The sequence below is a fragment of the Telmatherina bonti genome (assembly GCF_933228915.1).
Source record: "Telmatherina bonti genome assembly, chromosome: 7".
Taxonomy (NCBI): domain Eukaryota; kingdom Metazoa; phylum Chordata; class Actinopteri; order Atheriniformes; family Telmatherinidae; genus Telmatherina; species Telmatherina bonti.
In genome coordinates this window covers 41012367-41028577 of record NC_136625.1, presented here as the reverse complement: position 1 = coordinate 41028577, position 16211 = coordinate 41012367, and the positions used below count along the sequence as shown (strand labels likewise).

Sequence of the window (16211 nt, the reverse complement as noted above, 5' to 3'; positions counted from 1 at the left end):
ATGACGCTGTGAGCACGTCTTCAGGCTAAGATAGGACCCGCCTCCTCACCTGGACCGCCTCCCACCTCCATCCGTCTCGCAGCTTCTCCGACTGCTGCAGGAGGAGCTGGCAGCACCGGCGGAACTGCTCCTCATCCAGGAGACGGCCGCTCATCTCTGCAAAACCAGAACACACAACGAAGTAACGTCAGAATCAGCTCACCCGTGAAAAATTAAACTGAAGACATGGTGGAGACGTGTGACGTGACCGGTGGACGCGGTGGAGACGTGTGACGTGACCGGTGGACGCGGTGGAGACGTGTGACGTGAAGAATCGATCCGGTCCATGTTGGACTAGAAGGGTGGATCCGGTCCAGGTTGGACTAGAACTGAGGATCCGTCCATGTTGGACTAGAACGGTGGATCCGGTCCATGTTGGACTAGAAGGGTGGATCCGGTCCAGGTTGGACTAGAACTGAGGATCCGGTCCATGTTGGACTAGAACGGTGGATCGGTCCAGGTTGGACTAGAACTGAGGATCCGGTCCAGGTTGGACTAGAACTGAGGATCCGTCCATGTTGGACTAGAACGGTGGATCCGGTCCATGTTGGACTAGAACGGTGGATCCGGTCCATGTTGGACTAGAACTGAGGATCCGGTCCATGTTGGACTAGAACGGTGGATCGGTCCAGGTTGGACTAGAACTCAAGATCTGGTCCAGGTTGGACTAGAACTCAAGATCTGGTCCATGTTGGACTAGAACGGTGGATCCAGTCCAGGTTGGACTAGAACTGAGGATCCGGTCCATGTTGGACTAGAACTGAGGATCCGGTCCATGTTGGACTAGAACGGTGGATCCGGTCCATGTTGGACTAGAAGGGTGGATCTTACTAGAACTTACTCAGGCGGTTCGGAACTTACTCAGGCCGTTCGGATCTGGTCTCGGGCGGTTCGGAACCTGGTCTCGGACGGTTCGGACCTGGTCTTACTCAGCAGAAGGAACAGACGACGATGTTTATCTTCCGGGTTTACCACGTCACGTGACAAGACCTCTACACGCATGCGCTGTTGACCTGAAGGCGTTCAGATTTATTTTCTTTTTCAAAATGAAAAACAGCGAAATATACAGTAGAAACACTGGGAGTTGATCACAAAGGAACTAAATTAGTTAAAGCGGTTCGATATATGTATCAACATTAAATGTAATGTAATGTACATTATAAGAGTAAAATAAATTATATTTCTCAGTCGTGAAATGCATAGATGAACACAAATGAATTAACTCCCTTTTAGCCTTTTTGCAAAGACAGAAGCAAATATGCTGGCATCATTGTTTAGCTGACTGACCAGTCTCCAGGTATCAAAACTAAGTTTGTCCTTATTTGGCTTTGGGATTAGTTTAATGAAACCTTGTGTCAGAGTCGGAGGCAGCTCTCCTTTTCCAAAAGCATCTTCTGTGATTTGCCAGGTGCAAATCAGAGGCTGATCTGCTGCGGTATAAAGGCAGTGCTGCACACCGCAGTGTCATGTAAACACACCTGAGAGCACACTTCTGGTGGCTGACCTTGCTTCTGCAGAGAAATCCCTGTGTGGGTCTCCTTCACCCCTGCTGATCAGATCATTGATGGTGTGTCTTTTCCCCATTGATGATCAGGTCTGAGTGATATTAAGTGGGGGTGTCATTAGGTCATGGTGGGAAAAAGCATCAAGCTTTCTGCTCTGCTCTCTGGGCGACTGATCGCCAGGTGATTGCTATTACTCTGTGTGGCTGACATGTCGCTCCATGCATCACAGGGACTGAAGGCCTGGCTGATCGTCGCCTAGCAAGCGAGTTCCTGTGCTGTGGCTCGGGAGGTGGGCCGCTGGAACGCAGCTGCTGCTTTGCCCCTGTTTTAGACTTGGGACTGGTTCAAGAGGAATCCGCAACATGATGCCCGACGCACCAACGACCTTACGGCCACAGCTCCGGCTAGCCACCTCAACAATAGAGGCATGGAACACAGTCCATTCAGACTCAATGTCCCCCGCCTCACTCGGGACATGGTTGAAGCTCTGCTGAAGGTGGGAGTTGAAGCTCGCTCTGACGGGGGACTCAGCCAGACGTTCCCAGCAGACCCTCACAACACGTTTGGGCCTGCCAGATCTGACCGGCCTCCTCCCCCACCATCTGAGCCAACTCACCACCAGGTGGTGATCAGTTGAAGCTCCGCCCCCCTCTTCACCCGAGTATCCAAGGCATGTGGCCGCAGGTCCGACGATACGACTACAAAATCGATCATGGAACTGCGGCCCAGGGAATCCTGATGCCAGGTGTACATATGGACACTCTTATGCTGGAACATGGTGTTTGTTATGGACAATCCATGACGAGCACAGAAGTCCAATAACAAAACACCATTTGGGTTCAGAGGGGGGGGACCATGCCTCCCAATCACTCCCCTCCAGGTCTCACTGTCATTGCCCACGTGAGCATTGAAGTCCCCCAGCAGAACAATGGAGTCTGGAGTCTCCCTCCAAGGAAGGGAGTGTTGGAGAAATTCCAGGGAGTCTGTGGCTGTTTTCAGGGAATCTGTGTTGTCTCTTTTGTTTAGAGATCGCAGATGTCGAAGGGATTCTTCTTGATGCTTTTCAACTCTTTCCATGGCAGACAGCAGCCAAGAATTGCGTTTGTGCTGCTTACCCTCCTTGCTGATGCGTGTGTTGGATTTCTGAGACAGTGACAGAAGATTGGAAATGTCTGGCCCAGTCTTGACGTGGCCCCCATCAAGTCCAGAATCTCTTCCAGATGCTCAGATATTGATATTTAGACCCAGCTAACTTGGCTAACCCAGCTAACATAGCTAACCTAGTTAACCCAGCTAATGTAGTGAACCTAGCTAACCCAACTAACTTGGCAAACAGTTAACCCAGCTAACTTAGCTAACCCAGCTAAAGGTAATTCATGTTGCTAACTGGCTAACGCACACTCCCTCCCCTATCCTCCCTCCCTCCATCAGCATCAATTTTAACTGCCAGACTTTGCTACTTGGATGTCACTCAGAAACAAAACTTGTTTGTATTTTCTGATTTTAGAACAGAAGTTTTATTCGAGGATCTCAAGTTTTTGGTGCCACTGAGTGTCGGTGGATGTCAGGTGATGTCTCCAGACTTAAAGCAATGTTTCTGAGAGATTTTATGTCTTGTGAGCGTAAAGATTTTGTATTTAGACATCCTTCAGGCGTAAGGTGGATGTAGTAAAGCTGGTGTGAAAGCTGCGCCTTGTGTTTAAACATGAGGCTCATTAAAACCATTAAAGGCTAAATAGCTCCAAAGTATCAAGGAACCGGTTGTACATGCAGTCTGTTGGATGTGTTTTTGTCTGACGTTTGTCATGTTTGCCACTAGATGGAAGCAGAGAGCTACCACAGCTGTGAACACTCTGAAAATGACAAACATGAAGAAGATCATGCAGAAAGAAAGGCTGTTTAATTCTCTGCCGCAGGGAAACATCAGGGTCTGAATCCACTAGGCTTCAGCGTGACGAGGTTCATAATGAGCAGATGAGCTTTTGGCCACCGAAGAGGGACATCCAGTCCTGTGTGACCTGCAGCCCATGACAGATGAAACACATCCCACTCATCCAAACCTTCTGTTGACTCAGGAGGAACATGGAGACCTTGACCTCGCTGTATCTTACAAAGAAGCCAGCTCTTAGTTGAATTCTGTTTTTATTTACAGTTTAAACAACTTGTAAATGGCATCAAGCCCATGTTTATTCCCAGGAAAGATAAACATCATCAGATAATAAGGCATTTCAGCATTTAATGTAAAATGTGACAGTTATGAATCTGATGCAGCAACACATCAGTAAAAAACGGATCAAGAGCAACACATGGCTGGAAAAGTAGCCGGTAAAATTAGAAACAAGTGGAGGTTAACGCGTGTCAGAGTGGGCATGTTAGAGAGGCAGAGTCTCTCAGATGCAAAGAAGAGACAAACTGGATCCTCATCAGCGGCTGATAACGATGAGAGGATTCTCTGGGAACTGGACGGACCATGATAAAAGTTGGGCTGGTTGCTGGTGATCTTGGGGTTTTCAGGCAGCACTAGATTGGAGCAGACATGATTCTCTCCTGGAAACCAGTGCATGCTGAACCACATCCTGATGGTGGGGCAGCAGAACCGGTCCGGCGGGACCACATCCTGATGGTGGGGCAGGAGAACCGGTCCGGCGGGACCACATCCTGATGGTGGGGCAGGAGAACCGGTCCGGCGGGACCACATCCTGATGGTGGGGCAGGAGAACCGGTCCGGCGGGACCACATCCTGATGGTGGGGCAGGAGAACCGGTCCGGCGGGACCACATCCTGATGGTGGGGCAGGAGAACCGGTCCGGCGGGACCACATCCTGATGGTGGGGCAGGAGAACCGGTCCGGCGGGACCACATCCTGATGGTGGGGCAGGAGAACCGGTCCGGCGGGACCACATCCTGATGGTGGGGCAGCAGAACCGGTCCGGCGGGACCACATCCTGATGGTGGGGCAGCAGAACCGGTCCGGCGGGACCACATCCTGATGGTGGGGCAGCAGAACCGGTCCGGCGGGACCACATCCTGATGGTGGGGCAGCAGAACCGGTCCGGCGGGACCACATCCTGATGGTGGGGCAGGAGAACCGGTCCGGCGGGACCACATCCTGATGGTGAGGCAGGAGAACCGGTCCGGCGGGACCACATCCTGATGGTGGGGCAGCAGAACCGGTCCGGCGGGACCACATCCTGATGGTGGGGCAGCAGAACCGGTCCGGCGGGACCACATCCTGATGGTGGGGCAGCAGAACCGGTCCGGCGGGACCACATCCTGATGGTGGGGCAGCAGAACCGGTCCGGCGGGACCACATCCTGATGGTGGGGCAGGAGAACCGGTCCGGCGGGACCACATCCTGATGGTGGGGCAGCAGAACCGGTCCGGCGGGACCACATCCTGATGGTGGGGCAGGAGAACCGGTCCGGCGGGACCACATCCTGATGGTGGGGCAGCAGAACCGGTCCGGCGGGACCACATCCTGCATCATCACAGCAGCACGGCTCATATTTTCCAAGAAATGATAATTGTTTCATTTTCAGATGGAATATGTTGTTGATGTTGTACTGGGAATAAACAGGAACTGCAACTGGATCCACATTCTTTCTTTTAGCAGTTTCTCCAGAAGTGTGGATTCAGTGTTGGAGATGGTGGAATCTCCCCTCCAGCTGCTCTCTGGTATGTTTCTGAATGCAGAGTTTGTGTGTGAAGATGGTTTGTTGGTCGCTGCTACGAATGAACGACGTCTGATTGCACTCATCTGGCTTTTATTGAAGATCTTTTCTTACAGATGCTGTTAGCATGAGGGGAGTTTTGCAGGGGTTTACAGAGCACAGCCATTTCTAAATCCATCACATCATCTCAACAGCAGCTGCAGATTTTCCTGTCATGACAGGTTGACAGAGTGAGATCACAGATAGGCCTGTGGAGGTAATAACACCAACTTATAAAGTCATCAAACTACAATACTCTGATCCTCAGCGGGCTTTTATAACCCTCCCCTCGTGCTGCTGGATCTGGCCTTGGCAGAAAGACCCTGACACTGGTTGCCACTGGTGTACAAGGACTACAGCGAGCTCAGTGGCCAGCAGCTGAAACCTTCTACACTGTAGCTGCTGTTTGCTCTGAGGTTCGGCAGAACTCTCAGGTCATCCTGTTACTGAATGAAAAAAGAAAGAAGAAAGTTCATCTTTGCTGGACAGGTAGCTTTAAAAACAAACAAACAAAAGCAAATAAGTGCAGACATGATTGCGTTCGTGTCCCCCGGCACCAGGATGTTGTCCAGATGGAACGCCGTTCTAGTGATCCAGTTCATCCGTTGCCGTGGAAACAGCAGAACAGGTCTGATGAGGGGGGTAATGACTGGAGGGCTGAAAGCAGGAGATGCATCATGGAAATGTCCTTCAGGTGTGTTGCTTTCTTTTCATCTTCATGCAGCATTAAAGTGATGGAAACGTTAGATTTTCTGAAGGAGCCAGTGTCCTAAAAAGATGGAATATTCTCCTCAGAGTTGGTTCATAACCACGAAAAGTTTTTACTGTGGCAAAAATGTTGTACTTAAATGAGGTAATAATCTAATGATGAATGAAAAAATGGAAAAAGGGGAAAAATAAATGAAAACCGATAAAAAAACCAAATATAATTAATTATTCTAATTTATTTAAATTAATTTATATGAAAACAACACTTGACTTATTTCCCTTTCCATTGATTACTTTATTATTGTTATTATTATTATTATTGTTCATTCATTCATTTTCTGAACCGCTTAATCCAATTGAGGGTAGCAGGAAGCTGGAGCCTATCCCAGCCGGCTCTGGGCGACAGGCAGGGTACACCCTGGACAGCTCGCCAGTCCATCGCAGTATTATTATTGTTATTATGGTTATGAAATGAATAATTCAATTAGCTACATACAATACAGTATTTCATCGTATTTGACATGTGATTATTATTTAATTGCCTTTTTAAAAATTGTATTTCTGATGTTGTGACGTCCTACTGTTAACCAGTTAACCAGTCAGCAACTGTTAACCAGACTGGTTAACAGACAGGCTGACTGGTTAAGAGGTAGGTTAACTGGTTAACAGGCTGACTGGTTAACTGGTTAACAGGCAGGCTGACTGGCTAACAGGCAGGTTAACTGGTTAACATGCTGACTGGTTAACTGGTTAACAGGCAGGTTAACTGGTTAACAGGCTGACTGGTTAACTGGTTAACAGGCAGGTTAACTGGTTAACATGCTGACTGGTTAACAGACTGGTTAACTGGTTAACAGGCAGGTTATCACTTTAACATGCTGACTGGTTAACAGGCAGGTTAACTGGTTAACATGCTGACTGGTTAACAGACTGGTTAACTGGTTAACAGGCAGGTTAACTGGTTAACAGGCAGGCTGGTTAACTGGTTAACAGGCAGGTTAACTGGTTAACATGCTGACTGGTTAACAGACTGGTTAACTGGTTAACAGGCAGGTTAACTGGTTAACATGCTGACTGGTTAACAGGCAGGCTGGTTAACTGGTTAACAGGCAGGTTAACTGGTTAACATGCTGACTGGTTAACTGGTTAACAGGCAGGTTAACTGGTTAACATGCTGACTGATTAACAGACTGGTTAACTGGTTAACAGGCAGGTTAACTGGTTAACATGCTGACTGGTTAACTGGTTAACAGGCAGGCTGGTTAACAGGCAGGTTAACTGGTTAACATGCTGACTGGTTAACAGACTGGTTAACTGGTTAACAGGCAGGTTAACTGGTTAACATGCTGACTGGTTAACAGGCAGGCTGGTTAACTGGTTAACAGGCAGGTTAACTGGTTAACATGCTGACTGGTTAACTGGTTAACAGGCAGGTTAACTGGTTAACATGCTGACTGGTTAACAGACTGGTTAACTGGTTAACAGGCAGGTTAACTGGTTAACATGCTGACTGGTTAACTGGTTAACAGGCAGGCTGACTGGTTAACATGCTGACTGGTTAACTGGTTAACAGGCAGGCTGACTGGAGAGAGCCGGAGGCAGAAAGAAAATCTTGGAGCTCTGGGTCTTGCTGCACAGTTTGACTTTTTTTCACTTTCAGCCAGAAATCCTGCATGAAGATGAAAAGTCGTACCTTTCTGATGAGCCTGATCTCCATTTGGCTCCATGGATGCTGCATTTCTCTGCAGACTTTATGTACACCTGTCTAAGTCTTACTGGTTCTCATTCAGAATTCAGATGATCCCAGTCCGATTCTCCTTCATCCCTCGTTGATCATGTGACTGGCATGATGCGCCTCCCGTGGATTCAGATTGTCCGTTGTGTTTCGTGCCTAAACGTGGGAGACCTTCTGTGTCTCCCTCGCCTGTTTGATGCTGTACAACCATTTGATGACCCTGGCGTTGCGCTCCACGGCGGAGATGCCATAGGGCACGCGCTCCCCGGCCTCCTCCTCTTCCTCTTCGCCCTCGTCGGCCTCTGATATTCCGTCATTGGAAGACCGGTGCGAGTGGTCACAGTCGGAGGAGATCATGGAGGCCGACCGGAAGTTTAGGCTGATGATGTCCGAGTTGGCCCGCGCAAAGTTCTCCGGCCCCACGGCCTCCAGCTCCTCGGGGTCCAGGCCGCAGTAGTTAAAAAAGCGCTCCACATCGGCGCCCGCCCGGGCGTAGCGGTCCGACAGGTCGGATTTAGATCTGTGCAAAGAGGAGCGTCGAGCCACGGCCGAGCCCTGCTCCGGCTCCACGCTGGAGTCAGCCGACACGGTGGGGGGGTCCTCCAGGTCACACGGTAATGAGAGAGGGGTGGTGTTATCACGGGAGGACAGAGTGGGCTGAGGGGGAGGCAGTGATAGGGAAAGTGCAGGAGGGGGGAGAGAGGCGAGGCTGGGTTTGGGAGGGAGGGGAGGAGCAGAGGAGCTGCTGGAGCGGGCGCTTCGGAGCGGTTTACCGTTGCACAGTCGCAGGAGGTCGGAAGACGAGTGAGAGGTGAGAAGCGGGGGGAGGGGGGAGTGAGACCGCTCACAGCCCCGCTCCTCTTGGACCCGTCTGCTCAGGTTCAGGTTCCTTCCCTGCTGGGGGCTGCGACGCCCCCCACTGCTGGCCGGGAGCACCTTCAGAGAATGGCAGAAGGATCTAAGGGAATGTGAGGTGCTCGGGCTGGGGGCCAAGTCTGCTGGCTGCTCGTTGAGCGCCATCGTTGATCGGTACGTCAACGGCATCCTGGAAGAGGGACAGAAAGACAAACTTGAGAGGAAATTCTGGACCAGAACCGGACCGTTTCCACAGTGCAGTTCTGCAGATGTTTTCCTTCCCTAGTTCAGCTGAACGGAAACGGACCAGGAAACATGTAAACCTGCAGAACCAAGCCGCTGTGGAAAGTCTCATTCATGTGTGACTGGATTTCAGGCCCTTGGTGACGGACATGACCTGGCAGTAGACCAGACCCAGCCTTCCCCATCAGGGTTTCTCTGCTTTGCCATGTTTATCCACAAGTTAAAGGAGGAAAATGGTTGACTTCCAGCATATTGTTTTCAACTATAAATGCAGTTTATCTTCAGACATGGAGCTTAACATAATTTATATCTGAACACCACTGCAACACAAAGCAAGACAACATGTGGAAAACGTACACATAAAAAGAGCACAAACAGCGACAGGACGGCCGTCTCAGTGTTGGCAGGTTTCTGGTTGCCGGGTTACATATGAAGGGACGATTCTTCCACCAATCAATGGACCGCCTTGTGTCAAGCTCCACCCTTTAAAGCTGGAAGCGTGAGATCGGAATCCCAACGAAGGGGTTAGAAAAGTGGGACAGGTGGATCGGATATTATTATGGCGCCCTTTCCAGGTTTTGACTGTGGAAATGTTAAATATGTGTACCGTCGCTCTCCACCTGTGTTTCTGTGTCATACTCTCCAACGAAGGCCTGGAGCAGGAGACTTTGGTCTTTGTTGTTGTTGCTCTGTGTTCAGTCGTTCATTTATTGGTTTAATTGAAATAATAAATATGAACTTATCATTATAAAATGTATAAAAATCAGGATTTTAATAAAAAAAGATTGAAAATTGCTGCCTGAAAGAGCAAATTCTCTGATCTTTTCAATGTTTTTGAAAATCATTTTCATAAAAAAGGACAATCTATCAGACAATATGGAGCATCAATGCTGAACATGTGGAGAGCAGAATGTGGCTAACTAGAAACCTGCCGGATGTGTATATAAATGACTTAAGTTTACCCAGAGGGGGTCCAGCTCCGGGTCATCCCCCCCGATGACCTCATCAGCACGGCACTCTTGGCTCCACTTGCCAGCCCGTCCGATGCTGCTCCTGAAGAAGAGGACGAGTTGAGCAGATTTTTCAGGATCTCAAGGTTCAGATTTTCTCTCTTGCCGCTGCTGGTTGGACAGGTGTCAGACTTGGCATTGTTATTGGATGCTTTGAAGGGTATCCCGCCTCCATTCCCTCCTCCAGCAGACCCAGAGCCCCGCTTAGACAGCAGAGCATGACCCACAGCAGGCTTAGCCAGGATGGGCGGTTTGATGGGCTCCTGCTTAGCGTTAATTACTTCCTGGCTCTTCACATACTTGGCCTTATCAGCTTCTAGTCGCTCTACAGCACTCAGACGTTTGGGATTAGGGTCCACCTGAGGAGGGGAAAAAGGATTATTTTCCTTTAATATCGTGTTCACCTGCTGTGGCAAAACAAACATGAAAACAGTATATGTATATCTACATAATATATATATATATATATATATATATATATATATATATATATATATATATGTATACATGTATATATATGTATACATGTATATATATATATATATATATATATATATATACATGTATATATATGTATACATGTGTATATATATATATATATATATATATATATATATATATATATATATATATATATATACATGTATACATGTATATATATGTATACATGTGTATATATATATATATATATATATATATATATATATATATATATATACATGTATACATGTATATATATGTATACATGTGTATATATATATATATATATATATATATATATATATATATATACATGTATACATGTATATATATGTATACATGTATATATATGTATATATATGTGTGTGTGTATATATATATGTGTGTATATATATATGTATACATGTATATGTGTATATATATATGTATACATGTATATGTATATATATATGTATACATGTATATGTATACATATATATATATATATATATATATATATATATATATATATATATATATATATATATATATATATATGTATGTATGTATGTTTTGCAGTTACTCACAAAAGAAATAATATAAGATCAATTACTAATGTTGTTTTTACAGTTAAAATAAGGTCTTTAACAAGGCTATTTAATGTCTCTTGTTGTGGCGTTGCCAAGGTAACCGCCGTTAGCAGCACCTGAAGCTGTTCGGCAGCAAATCACTGATGATGGTGAAACATGATGGTGTTGCAGGATGTGTGTGACTGTGCAGTCCAGGGAGATCAGTGTGTATGAACATAAGTGCACGGCACGCCGTCAGGTGATCGCGCCTGAAAGATAAGAGTGTTAAACGGAAGTGCCGCCCCCTCCTTTTAACAGATTCCAATGAAAATATGGGGATTTTCTGAAAAATGCATATTTCTTCACAATATGAAGGAGATCATGGAGGACGTGCCATGGTTGGTTTCTATAACAGTATGGGAAAAATTCGGCCGTGGAAAAATGTAAATACGAACAGCACGGAGCTTTTTAATTCTTGAAGATTGTTGTGAAATTGGCAAAACCGCTGGAGCATTAATGCAGAGAAACACGCGGACGGTCCGCTGTACCGCTGCAGGGTGACGTCAGAGCCGCTCTGTCCTTCTTTCAGAGATCTGGAGCTTCATCACAAACTAACTGATTAAACATTATTTCATACAGTTGAAACAATATGATGGATATTTTATCTGCAGTGGCTGAATTCAACGAACGATCTCGGTAGAACATGAACATATTACAGTACTGAGATGGGGAGGGATCGGGAGACTTTTTTTCTTTCCTCCCTTTTCTACTATTGTTCAACCGATGGTCTAAATTAACATGAAAAAAGAAAATAACTTAAAAACTGGCAGATCACAGTAACCATGAGCCGCTATCTGACGTAGTCAGTCCAGATATTTTTTCTGCTTTCTGTTTTGTCCATTTGTCGCTAACATTTCTATTGCCATGGTTACCAACTGGCTTCCACTGTCGGTGGAGGGAATACTTCGAAGACCTCCTCAATCCTACCAACACGTCTTCCCATGAGGAAGCAGAGCTGGTGGACTCAGGGGTGGACTCTCCTATCTCTGGGGCTGAAGTCGCTGAGGTGGTCAAAAAGCTCCTTGGCGGCAAGGCCCCGGGGGTGGATGAGATCTGCCCGGAGTTCCTTAAGGCTCTGGATGCTGTGGGGCTGTCCTGGCTGACACGCCTCTGCAGCATTGGGAAGGGTTCTGATTGGACAGAGGATGGGCGTGACATTTTGCCAGGGGCCGGGGGCCGGAGCTCCCCCACAATTGCCCAGCAGCACATGAATCTAAGAGGAGCCTGAAACTTTCTACTTATAGCAGTACTTTTAAGATAAAATTATGTATTAAACGACTGGTAAATCACATTATTTTGTAGATAATGTTATTAATTATGATAAAAGATTTTAATTGATGCCCAGCACTACTAATGATTCTTTTTTTTTTTTTTTTTTTTTTTTTAGAAACAATGCACCTGAAACTGTCACAATCTTTGTTTCTACACGTCCTTATCTGTCTGAATCATGTAGTACTTTGTGGTGTTCTGTAGTACTCCGTTGTACAGTGGTGGAAAAATGCCATTTTTAGGATTTGTTTCATATTCTGATGTACTTTACATGAAGACTTAACATTGATGCATTAATTCAGACATACATGGGGAGTCTGTAAACCTTTTCCAGTGCTGTATTTAGAAACGGTGGCACACGGTACCTGTCTCCTGAAGTAGTCCGGACCTTTGTTGAGGATGCGAAGGGGTACGCTTGAACTGAAGGGTGTTGCAGGGCCGGTGGCCTTGCTATCTGGCAGGGCTTGGGCCAATGTCTCTGTTGGCATGGCAACGAGGCGACTGGGGTGGCCGGCCGTGGTGGCTGCGGGTGGAGGGGGGGTGACAGAGGGCGGGGGCACCAGAGGACCCCCAAAGCATGAAGACACAAGTTGTGGACGCAGCAGTCTAAAGGTAGATGAAGCTGCAGGACCTCCTCACCACCATCACCTGCTGCTGTTGTAAACCGCTGAGCATCGGCTGGGGAGGGGTGCTGGGGGTCCTGCTGGGTTCACAGGACTCTGCTGGTTTGTAGAGTTCAGACCGGTTCTGGTCAGAACCACAACTCCTACAGCAGAGGATGCTGAGGGGAAAAAGCCCCACCGCTGTGACCCCCCACCCCCCCCCCACCCCAGATCTGTGAGTGAGAGAGAGAGAGAGAGAGAGAGAGAGAGAGAGAGAGAGAGAGACACTGGGTTTAGGCAGACATACATGGTGACAGCGATGGCAAGAATCGCAAGAAAAGACAAACAACATGCTGAAGGAAGGAAAGACCGCATCCAGACACACTGTTCTAGTTCTGCTCTAGTTCTGCTCTAGTTCTGTTCTAGTTCTGTTCTAGTTCTGCTCTAGTTCTGCTCTAGTTCTGTTCTAGTTCTGTTCTAGTTCTGCTCTAGTTCTGCTCTAGTTCTGTTCTAGTTCTGCTCTAGTTCTGCTCTAGTTCTGCTCTAGTTCTGTTCTAGTTCTGCTCTAGTTCTGCTCTAGTTCTGTTCTAGTTCTGCTCTAGTTCTGTTCTAGTTCTGCTCTAGTTCTGTTCTAGTTCTGCTCTAGTTCTGTTCTAGTTCTGCTCTAGTTCTGTTCTAGTTCTGCTCTAGTTCTGTTCTAGTTCTGCTCTAGTTCTGTTCTAGTTCTGTTCTAGTTCTGCTCTAGTTCTGTTCTAGTTCTGTTCTAGTTCTGCTCTAGTTCTGTTCTAGTTCTGCTCTAGTTCTGCTCTAGTTCTGTTCTAGTTCTGCTCTAGTTCTGTTCTAGTTCTGTTCTAGTTCTGCTCTAGTTCTGTTCTAGTTCTGCTCTAGTTCTGCTCTAGTTCTGCTCTAGTTCTGCTCTAGTTCTGTTCTAGTTCTGTTCTAGTTCTGCTCTAGTTCTGTTCTAGTTCTGTTCTAGTTCTGCTCTAGTTCTGTTCTAGTTCTGCTCTAGTTCTGCTCTAGTTCTGCTCTAGTTCTGCTCTAGTTCTGTTCTAGTTCTGTTCTAGTTCTGCTCTAGTTCTGTTCTAGTTCTGCTCTAGTTCTGCTCTAGTTCTGTTCTAGTTCTGCTCTAGTTCTGCTCTAGTTCTGTTCTAGTTCTGCTCTAGTTCTGTTCTAGTTCTGCTCTAGTTCTGCTCTAGTTCTGCTCTAGTTCTGCTCTAGTTCTGTTCTAGTTCTGTTCTAGTTCTGCTCTAGTTCTGTTCTAGTTCTGCTCTAGTTCTGCTCTAGTTCTGTTCTAGTTCTGCTCTAGTTCTGTTCTAGTTCTGTTCTAGTTCTGCTCTAGTTCTGCTCTAGTTCTGCTCTAGTTCTGTTCTAGTTCTGCTCTAGTTCTGCTCTAGTTCTGCTCTAGTTCTGCTCTAGTTCTGCTCTAGTTCTGCTCTAGTTCTGTTCTAGTTCTGCTCTAGTTCTGTTCTAGTTCTGCTCTAGTTCTGCTCTAGTTCTGTTCTAGTTCTGCTCTAGTTCTGTTCTAGTTCTGCTCTAGTTCTGCTCTAGTTCTGTTCTAGTTCTGCTCTAGTTCTGTTCTAGTTCTGCTCTAGTTCTGTTCTAGTTCTGCTCTAGTTCTGTTCTAGTTCTGCTCTAGTTCTGCTCTAGTTCTGCTCTAGTTCTGTTCTAGTTCTGCTCTAGTTCTGTTCTAGTTCTGCTCTAGTTCTGCTCTAGTTCTGTTCTAGTTCTGCTCTAGTTCTGCTCTAGTTCTGCTCTAGTTCTGCTCTAGTTCTGTTCTAGTTCTGCTCTAGTTCTGCTAATGTTCTGTTCTAGTTCTGCTCTAGTTCTGTTCTAGTTCTGTTCTAGTTCTGCTCTAGTTCTGCTCTAGTTCTGTTCTAGTTCTGCTCTAGTTCTGTTCTAGTTCTGTTCTAGTTCTGTTTTAGTTCTGCTCTAGTTCTGTTCTAGTTCTGTTCTAGTTCTGTTCTAGTTCTGCTCTAGTTCTGCTCTAGTTCTGTTCTAGTTCTGCTCTAGTTCTGTTCTAGTTCTGTTCTAGTTCTGCTCTAGTTCTGCTCTAGTTCTGTTCTAGTTCTGCTCTAGTTCTGCTAATGTTCTGTTCTAGTTCTGTTCTAGTTCTGTTCTAGTTCTGTTCTAGTTCTGCCCTAGTTCTGTTCTAGTTCTGTTCTAGTTCTGTTCTAGTTCTGCTAATGTTCTGCTCTAGTTCTGCTCTAGTTCTGCTCTAGTTCTGTTCTAGTTCTGCTCTAGTTCTGCTCTAGTTCTGCTCTAGTTCTGCTCTCGTTCTGTTCTAGTTCTGTTCTAGTTCTGCTCTAGTTCTGCTCTAGTTCTGTTCTAGTTCTGCTCTAGTTCTGCTCTAGTTCTGTTCTAGTTCTGTTCTAGTTCTGCTCTAGTTCTGTTCTAGTTCTGCTCTAGTTCTGTTCTAGTTCTGCTCTAGTTCTGCTCTAGTTCTGTTCTAGTTCTGCCAACGTTTTTCTCATGTTCTGCTCAAGTTCTGTTCTTGTTCTTCTCATGTACAGCTCTAGCTCTGCTCTTGTCCTGCTCACGTTCAACTCATGTTCTGCTCACGTTCTGCTCATGTTGTTCTCATGTTCTGCTCACGTTCTGCTCATGTTGTTCTCATGTTCTGCTCTTGTCCTGCTCTAGTTCTGCTCATGTTCTGCTCTAGTTGTGCTTTTGTTCTTCTTACATTCTGCTCTTGTTCTGCTCTTGTTCTGCTCATGTTCTGCTCATGTTATGCTCATGTTCTGCTCATGTTATGCTCATGTTATGCTCTTGTTCTGCTCACGTTCTGCTCTTGTTCTGCTCATGTTCTGCTCATGTTATGCTCATGTTCTGCTCACGTTCTGCTCTTGTTCTGCTCATGTTCTGCTCATGTTATGCTCATGTTATGCTCTTGTTCTGCTCACGTTCTGCTCTTGTTCTGCTCATGTTCTGCTCATGTTATGCTCATGTTCTGCTCACGTTCTGCTCATGTTCTGCTCATGTTATGCTCATGTTCTGCTCACGTTCTGCTCTTGTTCTGCTCACGTTCTGCTCTTGTTCTGCTCACGTTCTGCTCATGTTATGCTCATGTTCTGCTCACGTTCTGCTCTTGTTCTGCTCACGTTCTGCTCTTGTTCTGCTCATGTTCTGCTCATGTTATGCTCATGTTATGCTCATGTTATGCTCATGTTCTGCTCTTGTTCTGCTCACGTTCTGCTCTTGTTCTGCTCATGTTCTGCTCATGTTATGCTCATGTTCTGCTCATGTTCTGCTCATGTTCTGCTCTTGTTCTGCTCATGTTCTGCTCATGTTATGCTCATGTTCTGCTCATGTTATGCTCATGTTCTGCTCTTGTTCTGCTCATGTTATGCTCACGTTCTGCTCACGTTCTGCTCTTGTTCTGCTCTTGTTATGCTCATGTTATGCTCATGTTCTGCTCACGTTCTGCTCTTGTTCTGCTCTTGTTCTGCT

General features: G+C 46.4%; 2 protein-coding genes across 6 annotated transcripts in view; both read right to left on the bottom strand.

Annotated features, from left to right (window-relative positions):
- atg10 (ATG10 autophagy related 10 homolog) overlaps nucleotides 1–1015 on the bottom strand; it is a 5473-nt gene extending 4458 nt beyond the window's left edge. For all 4 annotated transcript variants that reach the window (XR_013771383.1, XR_013771384.1, XR_013771385.1 and 1 more), the window contains exons 1-2: nucleotides 901–1015; nucleotides 50–156 (exon numbers count right to left, since the gene is read on the bottom strand). Coding sequence is in view for 1 of the 4 variants with exons in the window: in XM_079243958.1 (XP_079100084.1) it covers nucleotides 50–154 (105 nt within the window). In the remaining 3 variants the exon portion in view is untranslated. The remainder of the gene's footprint in view (nucleotides 1–49; nucleotides 157–900) is intronic.
- Nucleotides 1016–5017: 4002 nt separating this feature from the next.
- Nucleotides 5018–12930, bottom strand: fam110b (family with sequence similarity 110 member B). Of its 2 annotated transcripts, XR_013771396.1 has the most exons (4): nucleotides 12528–12930; nucleotides 9758–10164; nucleotides 7656–8742; nucleotides 5018–6023 (listed from the first exon to the last, which is right to left on the bottom strand). XR_013771396.1 is itself a non-coding variant. In XM_079244157.1 (3 exons), the coding sequence occupies exons 1-3, from the start codon at nucleotides 12648–12650 to the stop codon at nucleotides 7854–7856; spliced, it is 1419 nt and encodes a 472-aa protein (XP_079100283.1). In that variant the 5' UTR covers nucleotides 12651–12930; the 3' UTR covers nucleotides 7523–7853. The 2 variants fall into 2 exon arrangements, 1 of the variants encoding a protein (XP_079100283.1); XM_079244157.1 differs by lacking the exon at nucleotides 5018–6023 and having other exon boundaries at nucleotides 7523–8742.
- Nucleotides 12931–16211: the final 3281 nt, after the last annotated feature.

What these genes read in the sequence shown, in the direction of transcription:
- fam110b (XM_079244157.1), bottom strand. Translation starts at nt 12,650, where the DNA reads ATGCCAACAGAGACATTGGCCCAAGCCCTGCCAGATAGCAAGGCCACC. An exon ending in CGGACTACTTCAGGAGACAG is followed by an intron (nt 10,165 to 12,527) that starts GTACCGTGTGCC and finishes TCCCCTCCTCAG; the next exon opens with GTGGACCCTAATCCCAAACG. An exon ending in CGGAGCTGGACCCCCTCTGG is followed by an intron (nt 8,743 to 9,757) that starts GTAAACTTAAGT and finishes TCCCTCTTCCAG; the next exon opens with GATGCCGTTGACGTACCGAT.